The sequence below is a fragment of the Natrix helvetica genome (assembly GCF_964273705.1).
Source record: "Natrix helvetica genome assembly, chromosome: Z".
Lineage (NCBI taxonomy): Eukaryota > Metazoa > Chordata > Lepidosauria > Squamata > Natricidae > Natrix > Natrix helvetica.
This window is the reverse complement of record NC_138554.1, coordinates 9346509-9366359: the sequence shown is the minus strand read 5'-3', so window position 1 is coordinate 9366359 and position 19851 is coordinate 9346509. Positions and strand designations below refer to the sequence as shown.

Below are 19851 nucleotides of genomic sequence, written 5' to 3'. Positions count from 1 at the left end.
ATCCTTTCCCCCTACCTTCTTTCCTTTCCTCCCTTGCTCCTTCCTTCTTTTCCTCCCTTCCTTCCCCTCTCTTCTTTTTCTCCCTCCCTCTCTTCCTCCCTCACTATTTTCTTCATTCTCTGCCCATTTCTTCCTTTCCCCTCCCTTCCTTTTCCCCTTCCCTCCTTCTCCTCCTCCCTCTCTCACCCCTTCTTTCCCCCTTCCTTCCTTCCCTTCTTCCCTCCTTTCCTCTCTTCCTTCCTTCCTCCTTCCTTCCCCCTTCCTTCCTCCCTCCGTCTTTCTTTCCTTCCTTTCCCCTTCCATCCCTTCCTCTTCCTTCCTCCCTTTCTCACTCCTTTCTTCCCTTCCTCCCTCCCTCCCTCTCTTCCTTCCTCCTCTCCTCTCCTTCCTTCCTTCCTTCCTTCCTTCCTACCTACCTATCTACCTACCTACCTACCTACCAGAGCCTGCCAGTAGACATTCCAGAAAGAGACCAGAAAAAGATCGAACACTTCATCCAGGACAGCCTAAAGCGACAACTTCACGAGGCCGAGGCTGCGCATGCAGAGACAGTGTTTGAACTGGAGAAGACACGCAACATGGTCATTTTGCAGCATCGCATCAATCGGGATTATCAGGTGCAATCCAAATATCCCCATCATCTAAGATGGGGGCCCTTGAGGATTAGCAATACATACAAATAAAATCTTACATGAGCAACAAAGTTGTTCTAAGTGTATATTTACAAGTCCCTAGTTGGACGAACAATGTTATCTCCGAGGTTAAGCTCAGATAGAATCCAATTTTGCAATTTGCATTTCAGTTGAATATACATAGGACTTATTGATGAACACTTAGGATGCGGAAGGATTTGCTAAGGTCCATGATATCAACAACTCTCATCTCCTAGTTAACTCTCATGATATCAACAACTCTCATCTCCTAGTTAACAGAGGTCACCAACTGGTGGTCCGTGAGAAAATTTGGGTAGTCCACAGAAAAATTATTTGCATGGTTTTTATTGCACTAAAACAGGGGTCCTCCAACTACGGCCTTGGGATGGATACGTGCAATGAATGTTTTTTTAAAAAATATTTTTTTATTTTTGAATAAACACAAACAGACAAAACACAACGAACACCACAAAAATATCTTCCATTACAAATTATAAAGAGTGTGTCAATTGGTTACAAAGAACTTTCGTGCATCCCTTCCACAGTCATTACCTACAATTCATATCAAGTTATATGTTTTACATCATAAATCGTATTTGTATTTTTGTATATATATCATATTTGTGCTGATAAATAAATAAAGGGAGACTAGTATAGATGTATAGGGTATAGGGTTTCCTGCCTAGGCAGGGGGTTGGACTAGAAGACCTCCAAGGTCCCTTCCAACTCTACTATTGTATTGTATTGTATTGTATTGTATTGTATTGTATTGTATTGTATTGTATTTCAAGCTATTTAGCTCTCATCAGCTAGCCATACCCTTACTGGGATTTGAACCTTATTTATCAGCACAAATACAACACAAATATAACAAAGGCAACCTTAAAAATATGGTTTTCTGCCTGGATGGTCTCCTGGAGTGAGCCGAAGGACAGAAAGAGGAAGCAGTGTGTTCCCTCCCATATTTGGGCATACCAGGGGTTGTGACACAATACATACATACATACATACATACATACATACATACATACATGTGTGTGTGTGTTGTATTTGTGCTGATAAATAAATAAAGGGAGACTAGTATAGATCTATTTCAAGCTATTTAGCTCTCATCAGCTAGCCATACCCTTACTGGGATTCGAACCAGGGCTGTATTACATATTGGGCAGTTGTATTAGCCACTAAGCCACAGGCTCTCCTCCTTCTCAGCTGAGCCAGGGAAATAGGTATGTATTTGTGTTACAAATACCCCCCTTTATTTATTTATCAACACAAATGCAACACAAATATAAAAAGGCAACATTAAAAATAAAAATATGGTTTTCTGCCTGGATGGTCTTCTGTAATGAGCCGAACGACAGAAAGAGGGAGTAGTGAGCTCCCTCCCATATTTGGGCATACCAGGGGTTGTAACACAAATACATATATACATATACATATACATATACATATACATATACATATACATATACATATACATATACATACATACATACATACATACATACATACATACATACATATATATATATATATATATATATATATTACTATCATCATACCTCAATCTTCATATGACTATGATTGTTAACGGCATTCCGTTATCTATTCTCAATATCATCCAGCATAACATTACATCTTTATGACACTTTCTTAATAAAAAATTAATTATGTTTAATAACAAAGTTTCTAGACCTCCTTTCGTAATCATTGTTTACAATTCATATCCAATTTCCCTTTTATCATGTCAGTACAAATATTGCATTATTATCATTATCAATCATTTATTTAACAACATCCGTCATCATTTCATTTTTATTTTTATTTTTTTTGGTCTTAGTTTAACTAAATTTGACTTACTCTTTTTTTTAAAAAATATGATAAGCTTTTATACATAACAAAGTTTCTAAACTTCCTTTCATGGTCACCATTTAGAATGTATAACCAAATTTCCTCTTATCAAACCAATCCATATGTGTACATTGTTATCATTATCAATTATTTATCTAACTATATCCATTATCACTTCATTTTTAACAAAATGCTCTAATTTTAACTAAATTCGACTAATATTTTATTAGTTTTCATATCTCAACCTGTGTCTTTCCAGTAATAGTGCAGTCTTCTGTCTTTTGCCGTTTGTGGAATTAGTCTTCTGGTTATTTCCTGAATCCAATTTGTGTGGACTTCTCTAATTGTTGCTTTTTGCATATCTTGTAAAATCTCGAGACCCTCCGTCCGCTTCTTTAATCAGCTTATCTTTGGTTATCAGTAGTGCTTTTATCAAAGTTTCTCTTTGCAAGATACGTGCGATGAATGTTTCTGTTGCTGCAGAGAGTCTCCCCCTTTGGGGGTCTTTTTCTGCATGTTGGGGGGGGGGGCAGAAATTCTGACTTGGGGTCTGCTTCAGCCTCCTGGTGCGGGGCTTTGGGCGAAGGCTGGAGGGAAGCATTGCTGGTGGCAAAGAGCCGGAGGGCCTCGTTCCAGTAGGGCTGAATCATGGCCTGGAACTGGGTGACCATCTCAGCCCACTGAGCCTCCAGGTGCCAGTACCTGGCTTTGAACTCCTGCAGGTCTTCCCTCTGCTTGGAAAGCCTATGCTCCTAGTCCTCAGTGAGATGCTTCTGCTGAGCCTCCTTCTCGGTCAGATCCTGTTAGATATTAGCAACTGTTATAATGGTTTCCACCAAGGTCCTCTGTTCCAGCGGGAACAGAGATTCAATCTCATTGGTCGAAGGGACTGACAGCTCCCTATAAAAGGGCTGCTGTCAGACTGAACCTTCGCTGGATTGTACATAGCTGTGCTGTTACAATAAAGAGCTGTTGTTGCCTTTAGCCTGAGTGTGCCTTTCCTTTACGCAATCTAACAGATCCAATTTGAGCTGGGCTGTTTTGCCAACTCTTTCTCATGGTGGCTGCTTAGCTCCAGCAACTGCTTCCTGTTGGGGCCCCGAGGAGCCCGGGCGGGCAGGCAAGGAGTGGCAAATAGAGGCTGGTGAGGTGCGCTTCAACATGAGTGATATTGAGTTGGCCACGGCCACCCAGTCACATGACCACTTAGCCACGCCGGTCCTTAGGCAGATCATATTAGTGGTCCCCAGGATTTAAAATTTATGAATTTAGTGGTCCCCGAGGTCCGAAAGATTGGTGACCCCTGTCCTAGAAGACCCTTTCCGCATCTGGTATCTTCCCTGGCTAATGACCAGGTCAGATGGAAGGATAAGCATTGTCAGAGGTCACCAGCTGGTGAATTAATGGTGAAGAAACTATTGATTCGTCTACGAGGCAAATAGGGGTGGAATGATGAAGACGTTGGCATGAGTTAGTAAGTGCAAGAGAGAGATGTCGCGACGGATGAAACACTGAGATTAAATAAACACGATGTAAGGAGTTACAAGAGTCTAATCAAGAAGCACGAAAGACTTACCAAAAAGTCAATAAGAATTGAAATTCAATAAAGGGTAAGAGATGATGGATAAAGACAGAATACTTCTCAATACGGTGGCTATTTCATTGAAAGTTTAAAAAAAAAGAGGTAGAAATTAGAAATGAGTGTTACTGACATATAATAGAATACATTGTGATTACTACATATAAACAAATGTTAGAAGTTGAAAGATTATGATTACCGTATTTTTCGGAGTATAAGACGTACCGGAGTATAAGACGCACCAAGGTTTTGAAGAGGCAAATTTTTAAAAAAAATGTTTTTGCACTCTGCAAACCTCCCCCCTCCAGTTTTTTTTTTTTTTTTCAAAAAAAGGGCATGGATAGCCTTTAGGAAGCTTTAGAGTGCTCCTGGGGGGCGGGGGGAGCAAAATTGAGCAAAAACGAGCCATTTTTCGCTCATTTCTGCCCTCCCCAGCCCCCAGGAGCACCCTATAAGCCTCCTAAAGGTTATGCACAGCCATTTTGGTGAAGGGGGCGGGGTTTCAGGAACCAAAAATGCTGTATTCAGTGTATAAGACCCACCCAGATTTTCAGCCTCTTTTTTAAGGGAAAAGGATGCGTCTTATACTCTGAAAAATACGGTATGCATATTTAAATATTATTATTATTGTTGTTGTTGTTGTTGTTATTATTATTAGTAGTAGTAGTAGTAGTAGTAGTAGTAGTAGTAGTAGTAGTGTGTATAATGTATATTGACCCAGACAATACACTCTTCACCAAGCATTTATGGATGTTAAAGAAAAACAACTATAAATTAAATTATCCATATAAAAAGAAGTTGGTATGGGTTGTAGTTTGAATCTCTTGACTGCTCTTTTGGTCTTTCGGTTGGAGGTGGAGCTGGAGAAGGTGCTCACACAGTCCAGACTAAACAAACAGGAACACGAGGACCAGCAAAAGCAGATGGACCAACTTCTAGACCTGCGCAATGCCCGTATTCACCAGCTGGAAGGTAGGCACTGCTCCTTTTTAGGTATTCCACAGTTCAAGATGGATTGAAAATATTGTCCCAAAGGTGCTTTTTCAGGAGGCAACTGGACTGTCTTGTTTTTCTTATGAAGACTGTGATGATACCGTATTTTGGGGAGTATGAGACGCACCAGAGTATAAGACGCACCAAGGTTTTGGAGAGGCAATTTTTTTTTTTAAGTGTTTGGCATTCTGCAAACCTCCCCAAAAACGGCCTGTTTTTTTTGCAAAAACGGGCGCATTTTTTTCCCAAAAAAGGCATGAATAGCCTTTAGGGGAAGTCAGAGTGCTCCTGGGGGGGCGGGCCCCCCAAAAACGAGCAAACAACAGCCTGTTTTTCGCAAAAACGGGCCTGTTTTCTGTCAAAAAAATTGCATTTAAGAGGCTTATAGAGTACTCCTGGGTGCTGGGAGGGGCAAAATTTAGCCAAAAACGGTCTGTGTTTCACTCATTTCTACCTTCCCAAGCCCCCAGGAGCTCTCTGAAAGTCTCCTAAAGGCTACGCACGGCCGTTTTTGCAAAGGGAGCGGGGTTTCGGGAGGCCAAAAATGCTGTATTCAGTGTATAAGCCTCTTATACACTGAATGTACACTTTTTTGTACACTTTTCAGCTTCTTTTTTTAAGGGAAAAAGGTGTGTCCTATAGTCCAAACTTCTCCCTTGGGGTTAATCAACCCTCTTGCCCTATCACCGTGATGGCAAACCTATGGCACGTGTGCCAGTGGTGGCACGCAGATCCCGCTCTGTGGGCACATGCGCCGTTCTCCATCTGATCTGGGTTGGTCTTTGCGGGCACCGGAAATGGCCCGGAAAATGGCCCCAAAACAATCTGTTTTGGGGAGCATTTTCTGGGCTCTTTTCAGGCCATTTGGGGGCTGTTTTTTTGGGGGGGGAATGGCCTCAAAACAGCCCCAAAACAACTTGAAACTGCCCCAAAAATGGCCGAAACCGGAGAAAAACAGGCACACGTGTGCTGGCCAGCTAGTCTTTGGGATCCAGCACTCCAGCGCATGTACATTTTTTGTGTGTCTTGACGTGCTTGCTGTGACTGTTGTTTTGTGAAGGTGGAAATCCCCTTCCTTGTCAACCACTGTGTGGCACAGCCCCACAAGATCAAAAGAGCATATCTGTCACTAGACGGCGTTCTGCTCCATTGGATCTGATGCCCAAATCTAATGACTGCCACCAGACACGAGTTGGGTTCTCTTGAGAATTCCTTCTGAAAAGTCAGTTAAATCTACCGGTAGGTAAATGTTCACAGGGACTTCTAAGGTTTTCTGTGTCTCTTCTCCCAGAGAAGTTGAAGGACGTGGCATATGGAACAAGAGCTGTCCGACTTCGGCCACCCAGCAGTGACGTTGACGATGAAGGAGTCCCTAGCAAAGTTCTGAGATTGCAACATGGGGAGAACCTCTTCGAGTTGCACATCTCGGGAGCAATTCTGTCGGCCGAGGCTGTCCAACTTCTGGGAGACCCCGAACCTCTCACCTTTTGCACCTATGCCTTCTACGACTTCGAGACCCACTGCACGCCTCTGGCCCGCGGCGTTCGGCCCCACTACGACTTCACTTCCCAATACGTGGTCCGGGTTGACCCTTTCTTCATGCAATACTTGCAAGGGGCCACTTCTCGCCTGGAGCTCCACCTGGCCTCTGCGGTCGACCACACCACCCTGGCCTCCTGCTGGTTGCATTTTGGCCAGGTGCTGAACAGGGGAGAGCAAGTTTGTTGCACGGCAGTCTTGCGTGGTAAGAAGAATGATTATGATCCCAAGTCTCCCATCAGATGGGTTTTGACTTCCATAGGAATGGAATAGGAATAGGAATAGGAAGAGAAGAGAGAAGAGAAGAGAAGAGAAGAGAAGAGAAGAGAAGAGAAGAGAAGAGAAGAGAAGAGAAAATATGGAGTGGAGTGGAGTGGAATGGAATGGAATAGAATAGAACAGAACAGAACAGAACAGAATGGAACAGAAAATATGGAATAGAGTGGGATGGACTGGACTGGAATGGAATGGAATGGAATAGAATAGAATAGAATAGGAGTAGGAATAGCAATAGCAATAGCATAGGAATAGGAATAGAATAGAATAGAACAGAATAGAACGGAACAGAACGGAACAGAATGGAACAAAATAGAACAAAATAGAACAGAACAACAGAACAGAACAGAATAGAAAATATGGAATAGAGTGGACTGGACTGGACTGGACTGGACCGGGCTGGACTAGAATAGAATAGGAGTAGGAGTAGGAATAGGAATAGAATAGAATAGGAATAGGAATAGGAATAGGAATAGGAATAGCACAGGAATAGAAATAGGAATAGAATAGATTAGGAGAATAGAACAGAATAGAACAGAACAACAGAACAGAACTGAATAGAAAATATGGAATAGAGCGGAATGGACTGGGCTGGACTGGACTGGACTGGACTGGGCTGGACTAGAATAGAATAGGAATAGAATAGAAGAGAACAACAGAACAGAATAGAAAATATGGAATAGGGTGGGATGGACTGGACTGGACTGGACTAGAATAGGAATAGAATAGAATAGAAATAGGATAGAAAATATGGAATGGAATGGAGTGGGATGGAATGGAATAGAATAAAATAAATAGGATAAGACAGGACAGGACAGGGCAGGGCAGGATATAGAATAGTATGCTTCAGTTTTCAAAAACTGTGATACCTGGCACGTTGTGATCCAAATGATGATGATGATGGTCCAATTTTTACCTTATTCATCCAAAATGTGGCTTTCTTCCCGACTGCTTCCCTACCCTTATCCCTCCAGGTCCCAAAGGCGAGGATTATGGCCGTTTGGAATACAGCTTGAAACTTCACTTTCCGTTCAAACAGATTTCGCAGCTGCCCCACCCTCAAAGTCAAACACCGACCCATCTCTCTGCTGGAGCAGGAACTCCGTTTGTAGCCCCACAGAGCTGGCAACTGCAAGGCGACAGAGTAAGGAAAAAGGAGCTTGACCTACTGTTCAAGAATATAATCTGTGGTTGGTTTGTAGCCTACACATTAGGAGCAAATAAGCCGGAAAGCAAAAACCCAACCAAACAGGAAACCATGAGTGGAAAGTCAATCCTATGAAAAAACTATTTTACAAAGTTTTCAAATTCCCCTAAGTAGCCTATAATAATACTAGGCGGTTGGATACCTGTGCTTCTCTACAGAACTGGGACAGCAGTAGGTAGCATCCTTCGCCATCACGCTCCATTATCCTGTGGCTGTAAAAGGCAGCAGCAGACACGGTCTTCTCGAGAGGAACCTTGGTGTTTGGTATCGATTTTACTCTTGGTTCAGTGATCGTTCGAAGTTATGGGTATTGGAAGTACTCCACAGATTCCATCCACAGAAAACAACAAAGGCAATAGCACTTAGACTTCTATACCGCTAAACGGTGCTTTACAGCCCGCTCTAAGCGGTTTACAGAGTCAGCCTCGTGCCCCCCCCAAAATTGGGGTCCTCGCTTTACCAACCTCGGAAGGACGGAAGGCTGAGTCAACCTTGAGCCTGGTGAGATTCGAACTGCCAAATTGCAGGCAGTCAGCAGTAGCAGTCTGCAGTACTGTGCTCTAACCACTGCGCCACTGGGGCCTCCAATGCTCCCCCTTTCCCTCTGTTGTTACCCTGTAGTACTCAAATGCCTATTCCTTCCATAGATACAATGCAGCTCAGGCTGAAAGAATCAGTACAGGATATAATTATTGTGTTCCTATTCAGAGTCAGAAACCCACTTATTAAAACCGGCAGCAAGACATTACCGTATTTTTCGGAGTATAAGACGCACTTTTTCCCCATTAAAAGGGTGAAAATTTGAGTGTGTCTTATACACCAAATATAGTCCTGCCTACCCACCGGCCTTCACCCTTTGGCCTCTGCCTCCCAGAAATTTGCCTCCTTGCAGCAAATAGCCTGTTTAAGTTTCAGCTTCGGCACAGCTTGATTAGCACAAGCAGCTGATTGTCGGTTGGATCGGCCTCCCGACCATCAGCTGTGTCAGGCTGCAGGGATTGTCATTGCCTACTGCTGCCACCGTGCATCTCTTTTCCGGCCTCCACATGCGCCATTTTCCATCCGTTCGACCCCCAGAACGGATGGAAAATGGGCCATGCAGAGGCCGAAAATGGGGTGTGCAGAGGCTGAAAACGGGGTGCGCTGAGGCAGCAATAGGCTATGGCAATCTCTGCAGCCTGAAAGAGTTGATCGTCTGGAGGCCAATGCAAGCTTGTGCTAATCAGGCTGTGCTGAAATTGAAACGAAAACACGATGTTTGCTGCAAGGAGGCAAATTGCTGGGAGGCCGAGGCAAAAAAAGTTTCCTTGTGCTAATCAGACGAAACTGAAACTGAAACAGGCTGTTTGCTGTTTGCTGCAAGGAGGCAAATTGCTGGGAGGCAGAGGCCGATTTTTTTCCCTTGTTTTTCTCCCCAGAAGCTAGGTATGTCTTATACTTCAGGGCGTCTTATACTCTGAAAAATACAGTAATATTGTCAGACTTGAAGAAACTGTGACCTGGACAACTGCTTCTGCTTCCCTGCTGCATTACCGCCACTCCTTTTTCACCCCTTAGAAGATCGAAGCCGGAAGCCGGAATGAGCTGTGCATCCAGATCAAGAGCTGTGCCAATTTGAGAAGCCGTTGGATTGGCTCACAGCCCAGCCCGTATGCCATGTACCAGTTCTTCACCTTCCCGGATCACGACACTCCCATAACCCCAGCAAGCAACGACCCCAACTTTGAAGATGTGAAGAAGTTTACTCTGTACCTCACTCCCGAGTTGCACCATTATTTGCTTGTGGAGAGTTTGTGTGTCTATGTGTTTGACGATGAGGAAGGGGAACCTGGAAGCTACTTGGGCAAAGCCCAGATCCCATTGGTATCGTTAGCGCATGGGCAAAGCATCAAAGGTGAGAGCAACAAAAGATACTACATAAATTTAGCCTTTCTTGAACCATCTTCTGTGCTAAACATCAGGGTTCTGATAGATGCCCTAATTAAATCATGAGCCTCGAGCCAAGCTTCAAAAGAAATCCAGTTATTTATTACGAGTAACATGTCGGCACGTACCCAAGTGAAGCCAACTCTGACCCCGTGTAATTTATGGCCCAATTATGACCCAGTTCCCCCCTCCCCCCAGGATGTGTCATAAATCACATTCTCCAACGGAGCACATTCGCAGACTGTAGAGCTCATTCCCTGCTCTGACTGCTGTGGTTAACCTGGGATACAGCCTTGAAAGAGATAAGTCTAGAGTGTGCATTTGTCTTTTGCTGCCATGCTGTTTCATCAGTTTCCCATCACCCCCTTCCTATGGCAACTCGAGAGCAGGCTAGGGATGCTTTGTGAGTTGACACTAAACCCTTCTGGATCCAGGACAGGGATGTCAAACTCAAGGTTTGTGGGCCGGATCTGCCCCTCAGGGTGCTTAGATCTGGCCCATAGGGCGGACTGGAAACAGTGAAGCACTGTCCCACGGTGCCTCTGCCAGGAAGAGAGAAGGAAGGAATAAAGGAAGGGAGGGAGGGAGGAAGGAAGGAAGATTATGAGATGATTGAGGATCTCAGGGAAGTCCTGCCTTAGCACTTGGATGACCACAGGTGCCCCGACATGTGTGACGTTGAGCTGGCAATGCCCACCATGGTCACACCCACCCCTGGCCATGCCCACCCTGGCCTTCCGAGGTCAAACAGAACCCTGATGCAGCCCTCAATGAAATCGACTTTGACACCCTGATCTAGGACAACAATCCACAATTTGGAGGCTCTCCAGGCAGCTTGGGGCGGTGTGATGGCTCAGTAGTTATACCTGAGTGGTTAAGTGATGGCTCAGTGGTTAAGACTTTCCAGCTTGTGGGCTGGAAAGGCAACAGCCCACGTTCAAGACCTAAGCTCCACACAATGGGGTGAGCCTCCATCCTCCCCCCAGCTCCTGCCAACTCAGCAGTTCAAAAGCACGCAAATGTGAGTAGATAAGTAGGTACCACTTTGGTGGGAAGAGAACAACTCTCTGTGATGACATGCTGGTCACATGGCTGCGGAAATGGAACACCTGATTCAATGGCCTTGAAATGGAGATAAGCACCTCCCGCTATAGTCGGTAACAACCAGCGCACTAAAATTCATAGGGGGAGGGTGCTCTAGATAAGTAACAACTCCCATTACCACAGCCATAATGTCAGTGTTCCAGGTAACACGTCCACCAAAAGCAGAACTCAGAGGCAGGTAGATTGCTCAAAGAACTTTTATTGGATACATCATATTGGATACATCATATTATATTGTTTATTGGATACATCATATCGGCACCACTGGTGAAAACCAACTCTCAAGTTTCCCGCAGTTTTAGCCTCAGTCAAAGAGCAAATGTTTCCCCCCCCCCCCCCAAAATGTCACAGTTCACATTGTCCAATTAAAGTAGTTGGCGGGCTGCTTGGTCACTCCTTTCATACTTCAACTGCAAACCTGTTGGGATGACAGTATTCCCACAAGAAAGCTGTTTGTTTTGACCGCTAGCCAGTCTATTTGCTTCCCCCTCCCTTCCCCATTTCAGAATTCGTGGCAGCTATGAGGCAGCAAAAGATGGCTCCAGACAGGTTTGTTTCAGAGTTGACAGCAAGTTTTTGGATGCCCTAGGCTTCACCACTTCCAAAACTAGAGCCCGGATCCAGATGTTGTTACAGATCCAGATGTTGCCTTTCCCCCCCCCCCCCCTCTCTCTAGGAGATTTTGACCTCATGGATCCTGCAGGGAAGCCCAATGGCTCCATCCACCTCAGCCTAGAATGGAAAGCCCTTTACATCCCTCCTGAAGATGTTCGCTACAAGGCCACCCAAGCACGTTCCTTGGAGATGCAGATTGCTGATGAGCAAAACCTGTTGCGCAGACAGGTAGGGCAAATATCCGTAGCTCAGGCGTACGATGAGGATGGAGATGCATTCAACTGAGCTTGTGAATTGCTTTCGGGACATTTAGTTCCCAGGCTAAGTAGCAGTTCTACTGAAGATGTTACAAACAAACTAAAAACAACAAAAAAGGAGAACTGTTTCCCCTTTTGCATTTGAGCATGTAAGAAGGGACAGAAAAGGAGAAAGGGAAACCGGAAAGGGAAAGAAAAGACAGATGGGAAGAGAGCAAGGAAGGAAAAATAGGGAAAAAAGGAAGAAGGAAGAAAAGAGAATGAAGAGGGAAGGAAAAAGAAGAAAAGGAAGGAAGGAAGGAAGGAAGGAAGGAAGGAAGGAAGGAAGGAAGGAAGGAAGGAAGGAAGGAAGGAAGGAAGGAAGGAAGGAGATTATGAGAGTGAAGGGGATCTGAGACAACTCCTGCCCTAGCACTTGGCCACCACAGGTGCCCTCAAGATGAGTGATGCCCACCCTGGCCCCCCAAGGTCAAACACAACTCTGAGGCAGCCCTTAATGAAATCGAGTTTGACACCCCTGTTATAGAGCAAAGATTTGTAAGATGTTCAAGGGACGCAGTGGCTCAGTGGCTAAGACACCGAGCTTGTCAATCAGAAAAGTCGGCAGTTTGGCGGTTCGAATCCCTAGTGCCGCATAACAGAGTGAGCTCCGGTTACTTGTCCCAGCTTCTGCCAACCTAGCAGTTCGAAAGCACGTAAAAATGCAAGTAGGAAAATAGGGACCCCCTTTGGTGGGAAGGTAACAGCATTCTGTGTGCCTTTGGCGTTTAGTCATGCCGGCCACATGACCACGGAGACGTCTTTGGACAATGCTGGCTCTTCGGCTTTGAAATGGAGATGAGCATCGCCCCCTAGAGTTGGGAACGACTAGTACATATGTGCCGGGGGAACCTTTACCTTTAGGTACATGTTTCGAATGTAATAAATAATTTCGTAAAGCCTGCCCAAGATTTGAGGGTGGGGAGAATAAAAATGATCACCTGCCAATGTCAAATGTTGGTGCAATTGCAAGAGAAAGAACTACGTCTTGTCCTTTGAAACCTTCCTTACAGGTGACTGAAAAACACCTTCAGAAAAGCAGAAGGATAAAAAATGAGCTGGAGCTCCTTTCGGCCCAAGTGATTCCAACACGAGAACTCAAGCGAAGAAGGATAAAGAAGAAAGGGGTCAAAACTTTCACCAAGGTAAGGGATAAGAGAGCCAGCTGGTATAGTACTTAAAGCACCAGGTTAGAAACAAGGAGACCTTGAGTTCTAGTCTCACCTTAGGCATGAAAGTTGGCTGGGTGACTTTGGGCCACTGACCCGGAGACTGGGAGTTCTAGTCCCACCTTAGGCATGAAAGCTGGGTGGGTGACTTTGGGCCAATACTAGGAGACTTGGAGTTCTAGTTTCACCTTAGGCATGAAAGTTGCCTGGGTGACTTTGGGCCAATGATCAGGAGACTGGGAGTTCTAGTCTCGCCTTAGGCATGAAAACTGGCTGGGTGACTTTGGGCCACTGATCTGGAGACTGGGAGTTCTAGTCCCACCTTAGGCATGAAAACTGGCTGGGTGACATTGGGCCACTGATCTGGAGACTGGGAGTTCTAGTCCCACCTTAGGCATGAAAGCTGGGTGGGTGACTTTGGGCCAATGACCAGGAGACTGGGAGTTCTAGTCTCGTCTTAGACATGAAAACTGGGTGGGTGACTTTGGGCCAATGACCAGGAGACTTGGAGTTCTAGTCCCACCTTAGGCATGAAAGTTGGCTGGGTGACTTTGGGCCACTGACCCGGAGACTGGGAGTTCTAGTCCCACCTTAGGCATTAAAGCTGGGTGGGTAACTTTGGGCCAATGACCAGGAGACTGGGAGTTCTAGTCTCGCCTTAGGCATGAAAACTGGCTGGGTGACTTTGGGCCACTGATCTGGAGACTGGGAGTTCTAGTCCCACTTTAGGCATGAAAGCTGGCTGGGTGACTTTGGCCCAATGACCAGGAGACTTGGAGTTCTAGTCTCGCCTTAGGCATGAAAGCTGGTGGGGTGACTTCAGGCCAATAAACAGGAAACTGGGAGTTCTAGTCCCACCTTAGGTATGAAAGCTGACTGAGTGAGTTTGGACCTATCAAATTGCTTGGAAGAATAATTTGACCCCCTCTTCATTGTGGCAGTTCCTCAAATACTGAAATACTCCCATCATGTCCCACCTATACCTTCCTTTTTCTAGACTAGCCAAAACCAAATCCTGCAATCGTTCTTCATATGTTTTAATCTCCAGGCCTTTAATCACCTCAGTTATTTATTATTATTATTACTTATTATTACTTATTAATATTGTTTATTATTATTATTATTACTTAATATTAGATAGGAATTTGCCACATACGATGTGCAATCCGCTTCAGGTTTCCCCGAACCGTGACAAGAGAAGTTAAATTCTCTAACATTATAATATCTAATTCAGTGGTGAAATCTAAATTTTTTTCCCAATGGTTTTGTGGGCGAGGCTCGGTAGGGGGATCATGTGACTGAGTGGGCGCGGTCAACTTTTTTTCACTTTTTAAAGCATTTTTTTCCTGCCGGATCGGGCAAATAGGCAGGAAAAAAATGCTTTAAAAAGTGGGGGGGGGAAGCTTCCGACGATCACGCGGATCAGCTGTGAGCCCCGCAATCCTTGGAAGCTTTTTTTTTTTTACTACCGGTTCGCAGAACCAAGGACAATTGTCCCAACCGGTTCAGGCGAACCGGATCGAACCAGGCCGAACCGGGAGGATTTCACCCCTGGTCTAATTGAAACGTATCTGTGGATATTTGCTTATCTGACACCAACTATAGTCCTAAAGTCACAATCCATTTTGTGAGCAAACTGGGTTTTATATCTGGGCAGATGGAGGTGGAAGAGAAGATAGAGGAGGAAGAAGAACATTCAACACCGAATATTGAAGAGACAGCAAAGATGGCCGAACACCGAGAACTGGATGAAGAATCGATTCTAGAGTCTGGGCCAAAGGACAATGGTATACTGTCACATGACATTGTTGAAGGACTGTAGGAAGAAATGTCCACATGGGTGCAGTTCCAAGTGGAGAAAAACACACTGGATTCATGGAAGTTGCTTGGAAAAAAATGGTTTATTAATGAACAGGATCGCATGGCTTGAGATCCTGGGCAAAATGAGAAGAGATGCTGAGAGTACCTGGGTTTTATGCCCTCCGTTGGGCTTTGAAATTTGAGCTTGTGTTCTGATTGGTTGTCAGACTCCCATGGAGCCATGCAGGGGTAACTTTGTAGGTTGTCGTTTGAGCCCCAGGCTTGGTTGACTCTTGCTGAGTGATGATGTAATGAAACAGCTTTGGGCAATTCCTACTATGGCTGTGCTGAAGGAGGTAGATCTTTGTCAGTGACGTGCAGTCAGGGGAGGCAGAGCCTCGCCGCTCTCATTATGAAAATTTTAAAAAAATTACTCCGGGAAGCCGTGAAAGTGGCTGGGAGAGGCGCGCGGCTTGGTTTAGCCTCCTTGGACATCGCAGCAGCAGCCCCAAGTGCGTCGATCTCGCCATTTTTTGCATGGGGCGAGCCCGGGATCCTTGCAAGGGGAATGGGACCACGTGTACAGGAGGCTCCTCAGCGCCAGCCTCAGATCAGCGCAGCCGCGGTCCCCTTCATGTTGGCTCAGGAAGGAGAGGAATGGGACCACGTGTGCAGGGGAAGGGGACCGCGGCTCACACTGATCCGAGGCTGGCGCTGAGGAGCCTCCTGCACACGTGGTCCCATTCCCCTTGCAAGGATCCCGGGCTCACCCGATGCAAAAAAATGCCTAGGTAACATCATCAGTGCTAGAAGGGAGTGGGGGGAGGAGGAGAAAGGAGAAGTTTCTCTTCTCAGAAATGTCTTCTCAGTGGAGCTGTGGCAGCCTGCCTGTCCCTTTCTGACATTTCTGAAAAGAGAAACTTCTCCGGTCGGGCTGCGCCCGTGCGATCGAAGCAACCACACGGTTTGATGACGTCACCAGCCTCACCAGCCATAAACCTCACCGCACGTCACTGATCTTTGTTATGTAGAATATGCTGGCCTGGACCTGAACATTGACAAAGGTAGGGGAGGAGCTGAGTTTCTGCCTCCCTTTTAGGGGAAATATTCTGCCCTTTTCATATTTCCTAAAATATCTCATTTTTTCTAGGAGAGGGGTGGGTGCTAACTTCCTACAGGACAAACCTACACCAGTGTTTTTCAACCTTAGCAAATGTAAGATCTAGTCCCACTTTAGACATGAAAGCTGGGTGGGTGACTTTGGGCCACTGACCAGGAGATTGGAGTTCTAGTCTCACCTTAGGCATGAAAGCTGGGTGGGTGACTTTGGCCCAATGACCAGGAGACTTGGAGTTCTAGTCTCACCTTAGGCATGAAAGCTGGGTGGGTGACTTTGGCCCAATGACCAGGAGACTGGGAGTTCTAGTCTCACCTTAGGCATGAAAGCTGGGTGGGTGACTTTGGGCCAATGACCTGGAGACTGGGAGTTCTAGTCTCACCTTAGGCATGAAAGCTGGGTGGGTGACTTTGGCCCAATGACCAGGAGACTGGGAGTTCTAGTCTCACCTTAGGCATGAAAGCTGGGTGGGTGACTTTGGCCCAATGACCAGGAGACTTGGAGTTCTAGTCTCACCTTAGGCATGAAAGCTGGGTGGGTGACTTTGGCCCAATGACCAGGAGACTGGGAGTTCTAGTCTCACCTTAGGCATGAAAGCTGGGTGGGTGACTTTGGCCCAATGACCAGGAGACTGGGAGTTCTAGTCTCACCTTAGGCATGAAAGCTGGGTGGGTGACTTTGGCCCAATGACCAGGAGACTGGGAGTTCTAGTCTCACCTTAGACATGAAAGCTGGGTGGGTGACTTTGGCCCAATGACCAGGAGACTGGGAGTTCTAGTCCCACCTTAGGCATGAAAGCTGGGTGGGTGACTTTGGCCCAATGACCAGGAGACTGGGAGTTCTAGTCCCACCTTAGGCATGAAAGCTGGGTGGGTGACTTTGGCCCAATGACCAGGAGACTGGGAGTTCTAGTCTCACCTTAGGCATGAAAGCTGGGTGGGTGACTTTGGCCCAATGACCAGGAGACTGGGAGTTCTAGTCTCACCTTAGGCATGAAAGCTGGGTGGGTGACTTTGGCCCAATGACCAGGAGACTTGGAGTTCTAGTCCCACTTTAGGCATGAAAGCTGGGTGGGTGACTTTGGCCCAATGACCAGGAGCCTGGGAGTTCTAGTCCCACTTTAGACATGAAAGCTGGGTGGGTGACTTTGGCCCAATGACCAGGAGACTGGGAGTTCTAGTCTCACCTTAGGCATGAAAGCTGGGTGGGTGACTTTGGCCCAATGACCAGGAGACTGGGAGTTCTAGTCTCACCTTAGGCATGAAAGCTGGGTGGGTGACTTTGGCCCAATGACCAGGAGACTGGGAGTTCTAGTCCCACCTTAGGCATGAAAGCTGGGTGGGTGACTTTGGCCCAATGACCAGGAGACTGGGAGTTCTAGTCTCACCTTAGGCATGAAAGCTGGGTGGGTGACTTTGGCCCAATGACCAGGAGACTGGGAGTTCTAGTCCCACCTTAGGCATGAAAGCTGGGTGGGTGACTTTGGCCCAATGACCAGGAGACTGGGAGTTCTAGTCTCACCTTAGGCATGAAAGCTGGGTGGGTGACTTTGGCCCAATGACCAGGAGACTGGGAGTTCTAGTCCCACCTTAGGCATGAAAGCTGGGTGGGTGACTTTGGCCCAATGACCAGGAGACTGGGAGTTCTAGTCTCACCTTAGGCATGAAAGCTGGGTGGGTGACTTTGGCCCAATGACCTGGAGACTGGGAGTTCTAGTCCCACCTTAGGCATGAAAGCTGGGTGGGTGACTTTGGCCCAATGACCTGGAGACTGGGAGTTCTAGTCCCACCTTAGGCATGAAAGCTGGGTGGGTGACTTTGGCCCAATGACCAGGAGATTGGAGTTCTAGTCCCACCTTAGGCATGAAAGCTGGGTGGGTGACTTTGGCCCAATGACCAGGAGACTGGGAGTTCTAGTCTCACCTTAGGCATGAAAGCTGGGTGGGTGACTTTGGCCCAATGACCAGGAGACTGGGAGTTCTAGTCTCACCTTAGGCATGAAAGCTGGGTGGGTGACTTTGGCCCAATGACCAGGAGACTGGGAGTTCTAGTCTCACCTTAGGCATGAAAGCTGGGTGGGTGACTTTGGCCCAATGACCAGGAGACTGGGAGTTCTAGTCTCACCTTAGGCATGAAAGCTGGGTGGGTGACTTTGGCCCAATGACCTGGAGACTGGGAGTTCTAGTCTCACCTTAGGCATGAAAGCTGGGTGGGTGACTTTGGCCCAATGACCAGGAAACTGGGAGTTCTAGTCCCACCTTAGGCATGAAAGCTGGGTGGGTGACTTTGGCCCAATGACCAGGAGACTGGGAGTTCTAGTCTCACCTTAGGCATGAAAGCTGGGTGGGTGACTTTGGCCCAATGACCAGGAGACTGGGAGTTCTAGTCCCACTTTAGGCATGAAAGCTGGGTGGGTGACTTTGGCCCAATGACCAGGAGATTGGAGTTCTAGTCCCACTTTAGGCATGAAAGCTGGGTGGGTGACTTTGGCCCAATGACCAGGAGACTGGGAGTTCTAGTCTCACCTTAGGCATGAAAGCTGGGTGGATGACTTTGGCCCAATGACCAGGAGACTGGGAGTTCTAGTCTCACCTTAGGCATGAAAGCTGGGTGGGTGACTTTGGCCCAATGACCAGGAGACTGGGAGTTCTAGTCCCACTTTAGGCATGAAAGCTGGGTGGGTGACTTTGGCCCAATGACCAGGAGATTGGAGTTCTAGTCTCACCTTAGGCATGAAAGCTGGGTGGGTGACTTTGGCCCAATGACCAGGAAACTGGGAGTTCTAGTCCCACCTTAGGCATGAAAGCTGGGTGGGTGACTTTGGCCCAATGACCAGGAGACTGGGAGTTCTAGTCTCACCTTAGGCATGAAAGCTGGGTGGGTGACTTTGGCCCAATGACCAGGAGACTGGGAGTTCTAGTCCCACTTTAGGCATGAAAGCTGGGTGGGTGACTTTGGCCCAATGACCAGGAGATTGGAGTTCTAGTCCCACTTTAGGCATGAAAGCTGGGTGGGTGACTTTGGCCCAATGACCAGGAGACTGGGAGTTCTAGTCTCACCTTAGGCATGAAAGCTGGGTGGATGACTTTGGCCCAATGACCAGGAGACTGGGAGTTCTAGTCTCACCTTAGGCATGAAAGCTGGGTGGATGACTTTGGCCCAATGACCAGGAGACTGGGAGTTCTAGTCCCACTTTAGGCATGAAAGCTGGCTGGGTGTCCTTAGCAAATGTAAGATGTGTGGACTTCAACTCCCAGGATTCCCCAGTCATCCTGCTGGAATTGAGGAATCCTGGGAGTTGAAGTCCTCACTTCTTCAGAGGTGCTAAGGTTGAAAAAACACTGGCCAGGATGTTGAATTCGTACAGGAAAACATAACAACAATTAAATTATTACATCAGGGTCAGAGAGAGAGAACTTTTCCACACTCCCTCATATTAATCCCAATAGATATTAAACTAGGTTTATAGGGTGCTTCATCACTGCAAATTTTGAAGAAGAGAGTAGGCTGCCATTTGTCCTAGTCCTGGATAATACTTATGAGGTGGCATCAAAAACATTGCACAACAAGATCTTGATGGAGTAAACCCAAACATCAACAAAAGATTGTATTTGTAGCTCAGGGTTACACTGGGGAGTCCTTGGTGCTTGGTTTCTTTAGTCATTTCAATACCCAACTAGATGAGATCTGTGTTAAAAGGAAAGGATGATCAAAAAGTTAGAAGAAA

At 46.5% G+C, this 19851-nt stretch overlaps 1 protein-coding gene across 3 annotated transcripts in view; it reads left to right on the top strand.

Moving 5' to 3' along the window:
- Positions 1-19851, top strand: part of LOC309382119 (X-linked retinitis pigmentosa GTPase regulator-interacting protein 1-like) — a 92715-nt gene that overhangs the window by 61652 nt on the left and 11212 nt on the right. For all 3 annotated transcript variants that reach the window (XM_081933622.1, XM_081933620.1, XM_081933621.1), the window contains 8 exons: positions 444-617; positions 4938-5055; positions 6368-6820; positions 7866-8035; positions 9656-9992; positions 11805-11971; positions 13053-13184; positions 14866-14995. In XM_081933622.1, coding sequence (XP_081789748.1) covers positions 444-617; positions 4938-5055; positions 6368-6820; positions 7866-8035; positions 9656-9992; positions 11805-11971; positions 13053-13184; positions 14866-14995 — 1681 coding nt within the window. The remainder of the gene's footprint in view (positions 1-443; positions 618-4937; positions 5056-6367; positions 6821-7865; positions 8036-9655; positions 9993-11804; positions 11972-13052; positions 13185-14865; positions 14996-19851) is intronic.